This window comes from Mus caroli, unplaced genomic scaffold (genome assembly GCF_978045245.1).
Source record: "Mus caroli unplaced genomic scaffold, Mus_caroli_1 scaffold_9, whole genome shotgun sequence".
Lineage (NCBI taxonomy): Eukaryota > Metazoa > Chordata > Mammalia > Rodentia > Muridae > Mus > Mus caroli.
The window spans coordinates 106,358,743-106,375,207 of record NW_028227264.1 but is presented as its reverse complement, the minus strand read 5'-3'; the positions used below and the strand labels follow the sequence as shown (position 1 = coordinate 106,375,207).

The window sequence follows — 16,465 nt, the reverse complement described above, 5'->3', positions numbered from 1 at the left end:
AAAATGTAGTGCCTTTTAAAAAAGTACCATGCAAAATACTTCATATGTAGTTAAAATTATATATTTTATGTACTTTTAATATATAAATTAAATTGTACAAATACTCAAATGAACAGCAATTAATAAAATGTCATGTGTATGTAATTACTACAAATCAAACACACTAAAATTTAAAATAAACAATCTGCAAACAAATAAAATGTCTCGTTAAAACACTGTGCACATACTATAGCTTTTTCATTACATTATTTTATCTTATCAAATGAATCAAGAAGTAAGCACTTGCATTTAAATTATGTGCATCATACCTTTTCATGAACTTTCTGGCCTGCTTCCATCCCTTCAAGATGCTCTGACTCTGTGGACCCCTCACTTGATACCATTTTCCTTTGAATATGAACATTTTGCTCACGCAAGGCAACAATCTGAAAAATAAAAGAATGCTTTCTTTAAAGGATAATTTACATTAATGTGGCTAATGGCTAATGAAGGTGGCTAAATGATTGAAATGCAGATATTAGATTTACCTGTATTATTATTTCAAAAATGCTGTTATATAATTTAGGTTGGCATTTTGAATAACACTTTGGCAAATTCAAAACATTACTCTTTCAAATTTAAAGTCACTGCAAATTTTACCTAAAGAATATATTTTCCAGTTTGACACACTCTGATTACCCTGCTAGAGTCCTGGGCACATCCAAGAAAAGTTAGTGGCTATTGCAAGCAGCCTACAGGGAAAAGATCTCCCACAAAGAAGAGGGACAATAGGGTCTCTATAGTACAGCAGCCTGCTGCTTACTAAAACTCTTAAGCAATTTTGAAAAAAAAATGAAGAATACAGTTTCTGATGCACAGTCACTAATTGCAAAATATTGCTTTTAAGTTGTGTTGTTATAAAAATTCTTGTTGTGTGTACTTTCAAATCATACAAGAAGTATACGCAAAAATATACACTGAAAAATAATTAATTATAGTTCCATTTATTTAATCTACAGAGATAGCCTGTAGCAAATCCATGAGCAGGACTTACATGACTTTATAGATGATCCATACTTATTTAAGTCTGACCCAGAGTGGTTATTTCAATGGTCATTTCTCTTCCAAATTTGCTTAATTAAAAAATAAGTCAGCAATAAATTCTTGTGATTCTCAGCTCAATTTTATGGCATGATATTCTAACAAAGAAATAGATTCACAAACAGCTCCAAATGTGATCCAACTAATAAGCTGAGAATAAAATATTATTATCATGTTTTCAAATGTTTTAAAATGTAACTACTTATATAAAATAATAAATATACATGATAGTTATAGTATAACTTCATGGAATTTTATTTTATTTTGTTTTTTATTTTATTTTTTTGAGGCTGAATCGAGTTTATGTTTTCCTAGTCTGCTTTTATACCATTCAAGGTATTTGAAAAAAAAAAATATGGTCAGTTCTCAGAACAAATACACCGTACTCAAACAAGGCAATAAACAAAGGGGATCTTTTTTATATTATGTTTTTTAATATTATGTTTATATGATATGACTAGATCCAGAACAAATTCATTTCTGTAATAGTTTTGTATGTTGTAAATACTGAATCCTACAACAGTATATAATATTAGAAGTCATTTGACCAAAGGATCATACAGAAAAAGAATCACCAAAGAAGAGGACAGCCAGAATCTGGGTATTCATGTATTACTTGTCAGTTCTTCAAGGGCTAGGATCTCCATGCTGTGTATATGAGTTCACATGATCTTCCATTTGGTCTTTAACATGTGAGTGTAGCATAGTATTGTCTTATGGAACACATTACTACATAACAAAGAACAATTATTTAAGTATTGTCTTATAGGGAAACAGTTATCACACTACTGATTTTTTAAATCTTTCTTAATTCATTGTACTATCCATGGTAAGAATCATTTTGCAAGAATGGATATACATGTAAGTGTCTGTGTTTGTGCTGTATACATACATAGTCATGTGTATGTGTGTGTGTGTGTATGTGCATTCATAGCTGAGTTTGAGCATTTTGAGGCCAGAGGTTGACATTGGGTGCATTACTTAATTTTCTCCACATTATCCATAGAAATAGTCTTTCACTGACCCTGGAACATATAAGTTTGACTCTGCTGGCTAGACTGAGCTCCAGGGATCCATATGCTTCTGCCTACCTAACACTCAACCACAACTCAGGACCATAGTTCCAGGCGCAGGCTATAACACTTTGGATTATGTGTGGACTTTGGGAATCCCAGTGCAAGTTCTCATGCATGTTAATCAGAGACTTTAGCAATGGAGCCATTTCCTTGGGTTTGAATTAATTTTGAATAATTTCTTTTATATCGGGTTACTCTATTTTTTTTGAAATAAAAGTGACATTGTGTCCTCAATTTATTTTCACACATCTAAACTTCTAACAAGTTCTCTTGCATATTATTTTGCTTACTCTTTAGAATCCTATGTTATGAAATGTGATCATATTTACTCTCTGAAACTCCCTAAATTTCTCCCCAAATGGCCTGCTCTCAGATTTATCTTATTTTGCCTTACTTGTCTCTTCTTTCTCTTCTTTCATTTTAGCTTTGTCATCCCTCTAGGTTCATCTGACCTGCTCCCATAAGGATGGACATGGGCCCATCCACCAGAGCAAGGAACTTACACTATTGGCAACAGATTCAATTTATGAAATTCTTAGGTAAATGGATTTATCTGGAGGATATCATCCTGAGTGAGGTAACCCAATCACAAAAGAAGTCACTTGATATGCATTCACTGATAAATGGATATTAGCCAAGAAACCTAGAATACCCAAGATCCAATTTCCAAAACACAAGAAAATTAAGAAGAAGGAAGACCAATGCATGAATACTTCATTCCTCCCTAGAATAGGGAACAAAATACCCATGGAAGGAGTTAAAGAGCAAAGTTTGGAGCTAAGATGAAAGGATGGACCAACCAGAGACTGCCCCACCCAGGGGCCTATCCCATAATCAGCCACCAAACACAGACACTATTGCATATGCCAGCAAGATTTTGCTAAAAGGATCCTGATATATCTGTCTTGTGTGAGGCTATGCCAGTGACAGGCAAATGAAGAAATGGATGCTCACAGTCATCTATAGAATGGAACACAGGTCCCCCACTGGAGGAGCTACAGAAAGTACCCAAGGAGCTGAAGGGGTCTGCAACCCTATAGGTCGAACAACAATATGAACTAATCAGTACTCCCAGAGCTCTTGTCACTAGCTGCATATGTAGCAGAAGATGGCTTAGTCGACCATCATTGGGAAGAGAGGCCCCTTGGTCTTGCATATTTTATATGCCCCTGTACAGGGAAACGCCAGGGCCAAGAAGTCAGAGTGAGTGGGTAGGGGAGAGGGTATAGGGAACTTTCAAGATAGCATTTGAAATGTAAATGAAGAAAATACCTAATAAAAAATTTAAAAAAGAAAATGGATTGGCCTGGAGAGATGGCTCAGGAATTCCTAGTGTTTGATACCCTTGAGGAAGACATAAACTCAATTTCAAGGACTCACATTGGACTCTTTAAAACAACCTATATCTCTAGTTCAAGGGTAATTGACCCCTTTTTTTGGCTTCTGTAGATAAGTGGCAGGCATGTGCTATACACATGTAAGTTCATACACTCATACACATAAAATATGAAAAACTCTAAAATCAAACTGCAGTTTTAATTTCCAGTATTTAGGTTGATTACCATTTATTTAGCAAAGCATATGAATTTCAAATATAACTTATGGCTTAAAACACCAAAAAAAAAAGACTATATGAAAGTGTAAAGAACAACTACCATACCCATGAATGCAATACTACTCTCTTTTTAAATAATTAATCAATCAATTAATACTATATCTCAATCATAGATTGCGTCTTGCCTCCACATTCCCCTCTCATACAGCCTCTCCCTCCATCCCCTATCTTCTTCTCATCTGAGAATGGGGGAGTCATGTTCCCCTCCTGATGCCATCCCACCCAGTCATGTCAAGTCATTCCAGGACTAGGTGCATTCTGTCCTGCTGAGGTCAGGCAAAGCAGCCCAGTTAGAGGAACAGGATCCCCAGACAGACTTCAAAGTCTGAGACAGCTCCAGCTTCAGTTTTTAAGGAACCTGCATGAAGACCAAGCTGTATTTCTGCTACCAATATCAGGACAGGACAGTTGCTAGGCCTAATCCTTGTGTGATATTTGGTTGAAGGTTCAGCCTCTGGGAGCCCCAAGAGTTTCTATCCCCACTACTTCCCTCTATCTTTCCCCCAACTCTTCTACAGGATTGCTTGAGCCTCTTCTAGTATTTGGCTGTGAGCCTGTGTGTCATTTTTAGTCAGCTACAGTGTGAAGCCTCTCAGAGGACAGTTGTGTTAGGCTCCTGTCTGCAAGCATGACATTAATAGTGTCAGGGATTGCTATTTCCCTCAGGATGGGTCTCAAGTTGGGTCAGCCATTGGTTACCCATTCCCCCAGTCTCTGCTCCATCTTTATCCATCCACTTCTTGTAAGTAGGACAAATTGTGGGCTGAAGATTTTTGTGGGTGAGAAGGATGACACTACTTTCAAATGTCATATATTTCAAGTTTTTCAAAAATATACATAACTTTGTTCGATGTAAGTCAACATTTTCAACAGCTACCATGAAAATCCTGATTTTAGATAAATCAAAATGTTAAAATAAGACAAAGAATTTAAATAATTTCAATCAGTAGTGTATAATTTTATAATTTTATTCTGTTCTGTTTCTGCAAATAACAAATTTCTATAGGGGGCTATGGGAGTGACCTTTTATCAAGTGATTTAATTATTGGAGTTAACAAGATGAGTCTTCCTTTTACATAAGAGAAAGCAAGACATTCTCTCCTACCAATTTAATTTTGGACTCTATACTCCCACTAACATGCCTAGAGGAGTGAGGACATTGCCTAAGAAATGTTTGTTGATTGAGATACTTCATGCATTTTAAGAAAAATTGCCCATTGCCTAAGAATTGGAGCTAAGAGATGACTAAGGAATCAACTAGAGACACACACCATAATGAAAATTAGCCAAAGCTTTCAAAACACTTCATGAGTTCTCTCCCTCATCAGAACACTGTTGGAAGGAATGCTACTTTGGAAGAACACTAAAGTAGGTCCATGCTACTCATTACTGAATAGCACCATTCCTTCCAAACACAATGAGTCCAATAGGAGGAAACAATTCTGTCAATCTCTCACTCCCTATCCATTTCTTGACAAGCTTCAGAAAATGCAGACTGCACACTGGGTGCAAACACTATATTAAACTATATTTTAAATCAGTGATAATGGTATTATTCGCTTTCAATAAATGATTAACACTGAGTTTTCTTAGGGATAAATGGTATCACTGAATAGCCTATGGAAACTATAAGGAGAGAAAAGTAGATTAAATGATTAGATGAGAAAAAAATCTTCCCTTCTGAATGAGACTGATTCTTTATTACAGAGCTTTTGAGAGAAAGAGGACCAAGTACCTCTTTGACTTTCCTCTTCTGCCATGCAGGAATTAAATGCTCACCATACCAACTTGGAAGAAGAGAAAACCATGAGGGGCTGCTTGACCTTTGACCTTCTAGTTTCCAAATGTATTCAAATACATCTTAGTCTTCATAAAATGGCCAATCTTTTTTTTTTTTTTTTGGTTTTTTTTTTCGAGACAGGGTTTCTCTGTATAGCCCTGGCTGTCCTGGAACTCACTTTGTAGACCAGGCTGGCCTCGAACTCAGAAATCTGCCTGCCTCTGCCTCCCGAGTGCTGGGATTAGAGGCGTGCACCACCATGCCCCCGGCTCTTTTTTTTTTTTTTTTTTTTTAAGATTTATTTATTTATTATATGTAAGTACACTGTAGCTGTCTTCAGACACACCGGAAGAGTGTCCAGATCTCGTTACGGATGGTTGTGAGCCATCATGTGGTTGCTGGGATTTGAACTCCGGACCTTCAGAAGAGCAGTCGGGTGCTCTTACCGACTGAGCCATCTCACCAGCAAAATGGCCAATCTTACATTAGAACAGAGCAATGAAAGTAGGTTATGTAGTAGTTCCACGAATGGGATGTGGTTATATAAATACCTGAACATGTGGGAATAGTTTGGGTCTGGATAGAAGATGAAGAAATGTGACACTTTGAAGACTAGTTTAGAATAAAGCTTACACTATTGCAAATGAAACATGATGGCAAATTCTGGAGGCTCCAAAAGGAGAGGGTGATAGGGAACCTAGATCTTAGAGACCACTTGAATCATCTGAATCTGAATGCTGGTGCTAATAAAGTCTCTGGTAAGGTAATTTTAATGAACTTCATTAAATAGGGAGCAAGGTGTTCATTATGAGGCAGATTAATAGGCTTCTATCCTGGTCCTAGTGCTTTGTAAAGAGTAGAAGTAAGGAACTCCGTGTTGATATTTCATGGAAGAAATTTCCAAGCAAAATATTCAGTGTGTGGCATGGTTCTCCTTGACTAAGTAAAATGGAGATGAATTTTAGAATAATCCATAACCAAATGGTGAGAAATACAGTTGGAAGGCTTTTAGTGTGGCTGGATGCTCCAGTATACAGAGTCATTTGTGCTCAGATCCCATCCTGGAAAGCTATCATACAACATACACAGTTCCTGGAAAAGTCACAGAGATGGTTGCCCCATGCCTTGATTATCTAGCCTTTATAGCACTGTGGCACGGTGTGTGTCCAAGATAACACCCTCACATAGAGATTTAATGTTGTTTTTATTATTGGGTTTGAATTTACATAGGAAATTTTATTTTGGAATGGGAAACTTTCTAATCACCATGGCATTGTGAGTACAATTTACTTTTTAAATTTTTCATAGGCTCACAGCCAGAGGAAAATTTGCATTAGTATAAAATACATGTTTATGTTTCACATTTTCAATTACTAATATATTTATTTTAATACAGAGTTGTACTAGATAGATTATTCTTTTTGTTTTTATTATTTTTATTTATTCTTATCTCATACATTATTACTATATTTCCCCAGTTCTCCTCTCCTCCCACTCTTCTCTTTTCTTACCCCCATATCCACTACTTCTTCATTTCCCTTTCTAAAACATCAGGCATCCCAGGGTTATCAATTGAAAGCATAATAAGATACAGTAAGAAGTCATGCACTGCAGTCGCTACAGTTTTCTGAGAAGAGAGGACCTCAATTAAGAAATTGCCTCCCTAAAATCGGGCTATAGAGAAGCATGTAGGGCTTTTTTTTTTTTTTTTTTTTTTTACACAGTAATTGATGGAAGAGGCCTAGCACATGGTGGGTGGTTTGTCCTCTGGGAAGAATTGTAGAGGGATTTTAAGCCAGCAACATGTCAAAGGGATCCCATCAAAAGACCTATATGATCCAGTCAGGAGGCAGACATGCCCTGGATTACAGTATTTTCTGGCTAGAATAGAGACAAGCTTTTTGTATTCACATTTAATCCCTAACAATGAGATAAGGCCACTTTGTAGAGAGAAACAGCAGTTTTTGAAAGTGATTTCTAATTGAGGAGCAACCAAACTGATAAATCAGAGAAGGATTTGTTAGAATAAGTCAGAGATAGGATATGCATAACTCACACAGGAACATCACAAGAAAGAAAGGCTGCTTAACAGTGGGATAGGGAGAGAAAGGTGATGTGTGGCTTGTATGTTGTATGGTACTTTTACTGGAACAGTTTGATTCAAAGACAGGTTGTAGATAGAACAAGCTTGGCACAGATAGAGACAGAATGAGTCAGAGAATGAGAGGGAACAAGAAGACTAGAATATTGTCAAAGTTAGTATGAGGCCAACAAGAGTAATTCAGGCAGAAGCAGAGAGAAACTTGATTGAATCAATCCTTAGTCAGCTTGGAAGATCAGATTGTATGGAGTCTAGAAGGCTCCAGGCCTAGGCCTAGGTATAATTAAGGAAATGATCTAGGTTCATCCCAAGCCATATATTCACACAGCTTCACTATGGCTCTTATCTCTTCATCTGAAGAAATAAAAGCTTCATTCACAAAGGCTAAGCAAGTCATGTGGTGCAAACCAGTATACAACACCCCACCATAGGCTCTGTATTAGCTCCTGCCTTCAGGTTTCTGCCTTGTTTGAGTTCCTGTCCTGATTTCCTTCTATAATAAATAGTACTGTGAAAATGTAAGCCAAATAAACTCTTTTCTCTCCAACTTGCTTTTTGGTCATGGAGTTTCATTATGTCAATAATAACCTAAGACAAGGGTTTCATAAACCTAAGCAGGCCTGCAAATAATTGGGTACCTGAGGATGTTTGAACTGCTTAACCTCTTGCTTATGTGTGCCTAGAGCTGAGGACTATGCACTATGCACCATCATACCAAGTCTTACCTGGCAGTGGGAATCTAACCCAGGGCATTGGGTATGCTAGGCAAACATTCTACTAACTAAGCCATATCCTCATCCCATCATCTGTATACAGTTTACATGATACTTCCAGGAGGTATGGAATGAAGGTCTTAAAGTCATAATGGGATGACTCATAATATTGGTTATATTGTAAAAACAATAATCTTGAATTGCATGGATTGTAGGACAACTTGAATAGTGCTATGATGTTAACATTTTTGTCAGCCCACAATACTTATGTTGAAGATTCATGATGAGAATATTAATTTATAAGCCTTTAGGAAGTGATCAAATGATGAAAATTCTGGTATCAAAAGTAGGATTGAAATCTTATCAGATGGGTTTAATGAAACAAGGTAGGCCATTTTTCCTCTTTGTGCCTTTTTACTGTGTGAGAGGAAAATGTTCCCAATCTTATTTGGAAACCAGACTGGACTGTCTCTTATTCCTTTTCCTTAACATTGTTCTCTTAGATTTTCCAGCATCCAGAATCATGACGAACAAATCTTTATTCTTAATAAACTACCCAGGCTTGGAGATTTTGTTATGAGCTAAGAAAAGATATGAGTAGGAAAATGCTACTATTTATATTTTGCTCCACAGATTGAATCTACTTTGCTATATTGCCTCACATAGTCTTGCATTTTCAGTAAAGTATTAAAAAGCCATAGCTAATACTCAGTCTAGTTGTGAGAAAGAAGCATGACCCCACCACACACACACACACACACACACACACACACACACAAACACACAAACACACACACACACAAACACACAAACACACACACACAAACACACAAACACACAAGTTCTGACATCCTCTCACTCTAGAATATTTTATAGATCATGTAGTTTAGACTCTTGTGTAGACAGATGTAGGGAACGTCTTCAAGATGTTATATAAATATAAGGCAATTAAATTTTATTCTGTCTCTAAATGATGTTAAAGCATTTTCAAGTATATTGTAGATTGGGTGATCAATGCATTAAGCATGGGGTATTTGGATTCTCAACTTGAAATAACTTTATATTAGATGAAAAGGTAAATTTCCAATAATATCTAAGAATTTAATATTTCCATAGTTTTCTAAAAATAGCACAAGAAAGGCCATATATACTAATCTAATTTTTATTTGATTTGTCCATATTTATGACTTTGAAAATTTCATTTATAGGCGATATTAGTAAGATTTTTCCCTATTCAGAAGGAAGACAAGTGTGAATTTTTAAATGTAACTCTAGTTAAAATACATTCTTAATTTAAAACTACTAGCATTAATAGTAGCTACCATAAATTAAACATTATGTGTCCTATAGAGGATATAAACATTTTAATAAATATATTCTTTAATAAACATATTCTTAATTAGATTTCCTATAGTGTTATAATTTTAGAGTTTTATTTTTGCTAATAAGGAAACTTGTAGAGTATGAATGCAAAAGCATACATCTATTTCTAGAGTAAGCATTATATCATAGCTAATTTTCCAATCTGTATATAATTATTTCAAAGTTTGAACCTTTTCTACATTTTTTGTTCATGATGTTGAATAACTAATAAAATGATTCCCTTTAAATGCAATCTAAATTCTTGCCTAGATCTGGACAATAGTTCTCTGTTCTGAGAGTAATGTATTTTACCTCGTTACTCCTGGCAAACAATTTGAAATACATATTTTGAAATGAGTTAGAAGATAAGATGTGTAGACTTTTTATTTTTTTAATTTTTTAATTTTTTCGAGACAGGGTTTCTCTGTGTAGCCCTGGCTGTCTTGGAGCTCATTCTGTAGACCAGGCTGGCCTTGAACTCAGAAATCCTCCTGCCTCTGCCTCCCAAGTGCTAGGATTAAAGGCATGTGCCACCACTGCCCAGCTTAGACTTCTTATAGGAAGAAAAATAATGCTGTTTACATTACTCAACTTTTTTTTTTATTTCTAATTTCTAGGTGGCCCCTAAAGCATTTAATCTTGAAATTTTCCCACCTATTTTTAAAAATTAACTTGCATCCACATGAACCCAGAGCTAATTCTACAGGGATTTTCATGCTCAGAGTTTAAAATTCATATTATTGTCCTCACCAATTTCACAACAATTTTCAGGCTGCATACCCATGTGATTAACAGTGATTCACCTCATCTATTTTTATTTCAAAATCCAAGAGTGAGACATAGGAACTCTCACCATATCAACACATAATTAGCTTCAAAATGGATCCATATTTTAAATCTAGCTGAATTCCACATTTATATAACACTGTGATGGCAATAAACAAAAACAAAATGAAAATCAGCAGACCAGTAGAGTACTCCTGATACAATGACTGTTTCAGTCTGGGCTGTTGTCTGCATTTGGAAAAACCCGATATGTTGAGTCTCATTCACACAGAATTTAAAATCCTAAGCAGTAACCATTTCAGTTTCTATCTTTGTTTTAGGGATTAAAAAAAAAGATTTATAAAAACCACATTAAGATTGTGTGAACACTTTTCAGTGATCTGCGCAGATTGATCAGTTTGCAGGCTCTATTCATTTTATAACGTTTCAGGAAGCATGGAAAGACGGTGAATACAAACTCTTCCTGTGATTGGCTGGAGATGAGAATACAAGCAGGCATGGGTATCCATTAAGTCAAGGAAAGGTTATTTTGTGAATGGCATATTCATCTTAATGAGGACTTGCACTTGATTGTCTTGAGTTTTGTTCATTTGCTCTACCTTTTCTCAGACTATAGATATTTATTTAAATGTTCTCTTACATTCACCTTTGGTTGGCCAGGCCCTATACTTCCTGGATAGATTAGCTTCAGTGCTAATCTTCAGAAGCACATTATCAGATGGGTTCTCGGCATCCTTTAAGGAGAAACAGTGTACCTAAAAAGTATGTGAAATTACCTACCTACTGCCAAGTTTACTAGGGAACTGCTTTCATTTAGATGTAAGAAACATAATAATTTTTGACCAAGAAATGCAGTTTTAGTATCTAATTGTCATAAACAAATAAATTTAAAATAAACACTTTTGAAGATTAGAAATGCATCTGCTTATTTTTTATGTGCATATTTGTGTGTGTATGTTGGGTACACTTGCTACTATCCCATTGTGCGGGTCAGAGGTCAGGTTGTGCGAGTCCGTTATCACCATCTGCCATGTGGATCCCAGGGATCAGATCAAACTCAAGTCATAGGATTGGCAGCCGCAGCCATCTTGCCATTCCTTAGAAACTTTAAAATGACACTGTACAAGCATTACGTTGTAAATAATTCCCCATTTGCTCTTCATTTTTGTTTAGTTTTAGGTTAAATCATTTCAATAGCAATAAAATGTCAGCTTTGTGCCCATTATGCAGTGGATGCTTATGATGACCACTTTCAATAATAGCCATTTTAAGAATAGCTGTATTTTTTTTAACACACATTGATAAAATTTCACATAAATTGAAATTTTCTACCAAACTGACTTGTTTGGTAAATTCACCTAATAATTACTTTAATCATAATTTCTCATTTTCTCGGTTACACTTTATTCTACTTTTGAAATAACTATCCATTATTTATACTAGAAATATAATTAAATACTGGGAATTTGTGAGAGGCCACATAAAAAACAATATAACAGAGGCTAGAAAGAAGACTCGGTGGTTAAAGAACATACTGCTTCCAGATGATGCAAATCAGTTGATGGTCCCTAATCTTAGGTAATTCTATCCCTGGATCTGACATGCTCTAGACCATTGCAGGCAGCAGATGCAAGCAAAACACTTATACATCATAGACATAAAACTGAATAAATCTGAAAAAGAAAAACACAAGATATCTAAGATTACCTAGAAAAATTAATAGCAGTTTTTTAGGGCACAGTAAAGAGTTTATTGTGAGTTCCCAGCTAGGAATGGCATGCAATGGGATTGGTAGTAAAAGCTGACGAAAGACATTCTTAGATGATGTTAAGTTCAAGAGTTAATTTAGAACATATGAGAGAAAATAAAACTGTAAGCGGCTTTCAAAAAGTAGAAGTGGTATGTAAACACACATTGTTACTTTACTTTTTGGTGATTTGCGACAGTATTGTACTACAGATAGGTAGCTACTTTCAGATTTGCCATGGTATTTCTGATTCTACATGTCAAGTACTGGGGTTGCAAGGATGTGGCACAACACCCAGCTAAAGAAACACTTAACATTATCTACTTAGCATTTCATGCAAAGAAGCCTCCACTTAAAATATAAATAAACAAGAAAACAAGCAATAGACTATTCATTGGGGGTAAATAAGAGAGACAGAGAAATTCATTTTACATCAATATAAAATTGAGTCGCATGTACACTGTAGAGACCCCAATGTTGAGTTCTGAGAAGGCTAGCTATCACAAAGCTAAAGGTTTTGAATTACATCAAGACATATTCTTAAATCTCCTAGAGGGTGTCCTGGCTAATAATTTATCACCTTTAAGAAGCATACAGCAACTTTTACAGAATGAACTTTGTGTCTAGCAGTGGGACTGAAAAATAGAACTGATTCGATGTCTTTATTTTTATAAAGTACTTCTTAGCAAGAAATGGGATCTTTCTTCAGCTACACTCCTCTGGAACATGCATGGATTGATCCTCTTGTTTTCTGAAGCTACAGAAGCTACAGAGAATAAGATACACTGAAGTGGTCTTGCCTTTAGCTAAGGACGCGAAGACAGCTGGTTATATATGAAACTTTCTCCTTCATGATAAAAAATGCAAAGAATCATTAATGAGGAGACCAAGCTAGTTAGAGAGAAACAGGAAAATGTCCAGTGGGTTCATAGGTTACTACTGTACAAGCAGAAGGCACATTCTGTGAATAAAATTCCCTGGCTTCAACAGTCTCAGAAAATATTTATCTTTAAATGATATGAATAAGAGTTCCTTTGAAATTTGCTCTTTTTTATGCTAGATACCATAAAACCCTGGCAACAAATATTGACTATAAATTAAAAAAATATATTTTACATAATTCTAATCTTGTCCTTATCTTCTGGTTATTCAACTGTGGCTAGTTTGCTGAGAGGAACTTTTGACAGATTAGAGTGAACCTTCTGTTTTATAACCAAACACGCTATAGTTCTACGAACAAATATTAGCATCTTGTAAAATGCCACATCCATGTCAATCTCTGTGATGATGGACTTACTCTTTACTGTCTTTCCCCTTTCAGGTTCATAAAATATGACCTCCTCAGGAAGGCATGGTAAACACTGTAAAAAGGCATTTTGGTTATTGTTTTGTTCTGTTTCCCAATCAAGGCAGACGTGGCAAAATAGCAGGCTGTGTTTTAGCACCATTCTTTTTAGCCCTATTGTAGCAAGTAAAAGAGTCTTAAGGGAAAGAAAGTGTTTCCCTGTGCTTGAGAACTGCTTGAGCGAAATATAAGGAGCAGAAACAATATCCATTAGTCATCACTGCATGTAAAAAGTAAGTCAGGGAGATGAAAGGGATTTATGCATGTAGTCTTTTCCTTAGAAATAACAAAAGCCTACTAAGCCCATTATTCTGAACAATTCCTTTTAAAGTAATCCATTTGCTTGAGTTCCAATGATAACTATTATGTGCTATGTGCATATGCATACATTTAAATTTTACCTTTATGTCATTGTGTGTTCACATGGCAAAATGTCACTAGGGGAATGGAACAGAGTGGTCTTAATGACCTTATTTAAAGCCAAAGAAGGAAAAAAAATCTCAGACAATGAGCAATAATCTCTTTTCCTATTGCCAAGAAATTGTCATCGATACAGTCCCATTTTGGCAGAGATTCCTTGGATCTTTCTTTTTCGAAAGAGCTTAAAGAATATTAACTATATTGTCCAGGACAACAGTGACATTCATACTATCATTTACCACTGTGATAGTTATCAATAGGTTCTTTTGTTATGAGAGTCATTTTCATTTTAAAGCATTAATGCATGAAGCAATTCAAACATTACAACATGTTTGTGAGATGGTTTTTATTATTATGTCTGAGGCAATGGAGGAAAGGCAAATAAGAAGGTTTTTCTTGCTCATGGAATGACAGAACCACTATGGGAGGAGAGCTAGTTACCCTGAACAGGAACGGCAGTTCTTGGTCTGTTTGTGCTTGTCACATTTCTCTTTTACAGCCCATTCTCTTCAAGGTAGCATATACTAACAGCAGTATTATATCAGATATATTGCACAGGATGCTGGGTTATACATATCATTTTCTTTTAATATACCCATGTTAAGTTTTGATTAGCCCTAACTATTCATTTATCTTTTCAAATTTTGTGTATTTCTACATTGTGTTTCTATTTTGACGTTGTGAACAAGCTAAAAATTGCTGTTTTATTTTTGAATGGTTAAAAAATAAAAGGTGATAATATTTTAGTAGATTAAAAATAACAAGTCCCTGTATCTCTTTCCATTGGCTTCTGGGGGGAGTCTCTCAGTGGATAGTTATGCTCCACCCTGCAGCCAATGGAAAGAGAACAGAAACCATTAGACAAACATTAAACGGAGCTCAGGGGATCTTATGGAAGAGTTGGGCATAGGACTGAGCAACCCGAAGTGGACAGGGACTTCAGAGGAAGACCAATGGAGTCAACTCACCTGGACACTTAGGGTTTCCCAGAGACTGAACCACCAACCAAAGAGCAACTATGGGACCTAGGCTCCTGCCCTGGGCATATGTAACAGATATGCAGCTTGGTCTTCATGTGGATCCCTTAATTACTGGAACAAGTTCTATCCCTGAATCTGTTGTCTGCCTGCCTGCCTGTGGATCTAGTCTCCTAACTGGGCAGCCTTGCCTTGTAGGGCCTCAGTGAGTGTCTAGTATTTCAATGACTTAATGTATAGGGGTCAAGGGGGATGGGGTGATAGTGTCAGGATGAGGAGGGAGGAGTGGGAGGAGGATCTACATAAAGGAATACCGAGAAAAGAGGGAAGCTGATACTGGGATGTAAAGTGATTAAATAAATAAATAAATATAAAATGATTTTAAAAAAATTAGTAAGATACTATATTTTTAGTAATACCAAATAACTTTCTTTTGGTTTTGTTTTGGTTTTGGTTTTGTTTTTTCAAGACAGGATTTCTCTGTATAGCCCTGGCTGTCCTGGAACTCACTTTGTAGACCAGGCTGGCCTCGAACTCAGAAATCTGCCTGCCTCTGAGTGCTGGGGTTAAAGGCGTGTGCCACCACACCCGGCTATATTTTGTTTTGTTTTGTTTTGTTTTGTTTTGTTTTGTTTTGTTTTGTTTTGTTTTGTTTTGTTTTGTTTTGTTTTGTTTTGTTTTGTTTTTTTGGTTATGACTTTCTTTTGGAACACAGCTAAAACTCATGAGTTTGCATATCATTTCAGTTGCTTTCATTCTGCAAGTGTCATAAGTGTTCTAGACTCATAGTGTCTAAAATGTAGGTTAGTATCAGAAAATATTTATGTTGTTTGAGCCAGTAATTCTTTTCCATTTCCTTTCAAAAACAAAAGAAAATAGCAAAACCCTACAAAACAAAATAAAACAGACAAAATGTCCATCATATAGATTGATGAAAGCATCATGATCCAAATGGACAAAGCTACAGAAATCAAAATGCCTGGTCTCAAGACATAATACAAAGCCAAATATCCCATTTCAAAGAGCTTTGTAATAGCATAAAAATCAACACATAGACAATACAGTTGAGTACAACTATATATATTCATACAAGAGTAATCAAATGATCCCAAACAAATAGGAAAGAAAAAAATATTTGAGAATGAGAATTCTCTTTAATCAATAGGGGAAAAAAAAGAATATCCACAGACAAAAGCGCAAACAAGAACTATTGTTAGAGGTCAAAGACTTAATTGTTATAGCTGAAACTATGTGTGAAATTACTGAAACACATTTGGAGGAGTAAATACTTTAAGATATTGGTATAAAAAATGACATTCTTGTTAGACTTCAATAGCAGTGATAACAAAAGCTAAACAGATGGGATTATGACAAACTAAAAAGTATACGTGCAGAAATATATCTCTCTGCAGCATTGGAGTGAGGAAATAAACGATACATCTGACAAGGTGTTAATAGGATGA

General features: G+C 35.7%; 1 protein-coding gene across 29 annotated transcripts in view; it reads right to left on the bottom strand.

The window, feature by feature from the left end:
- The window catches only part of Ppfia2 (PPFI scaffold protein A2), a 459,906-nt gene that overhangs the window by 125,322 nt on the left and 318,119 nt on the right, over nt 1–16,465 (bottom strand). For all 29 annotated transcript variants that reach the window (XM_085843123.1, XM_085843126.1, XM_085843125.1 and 26 more), the window contains one exon: nt 309–425. In XM_085843123.1, the coding sequence (XP_085699249.1) occupies nt 309–425 (117 nt within the window). The remainder of the gene's footprint in view (nt 1–308; nt 426–16,465) is intronic.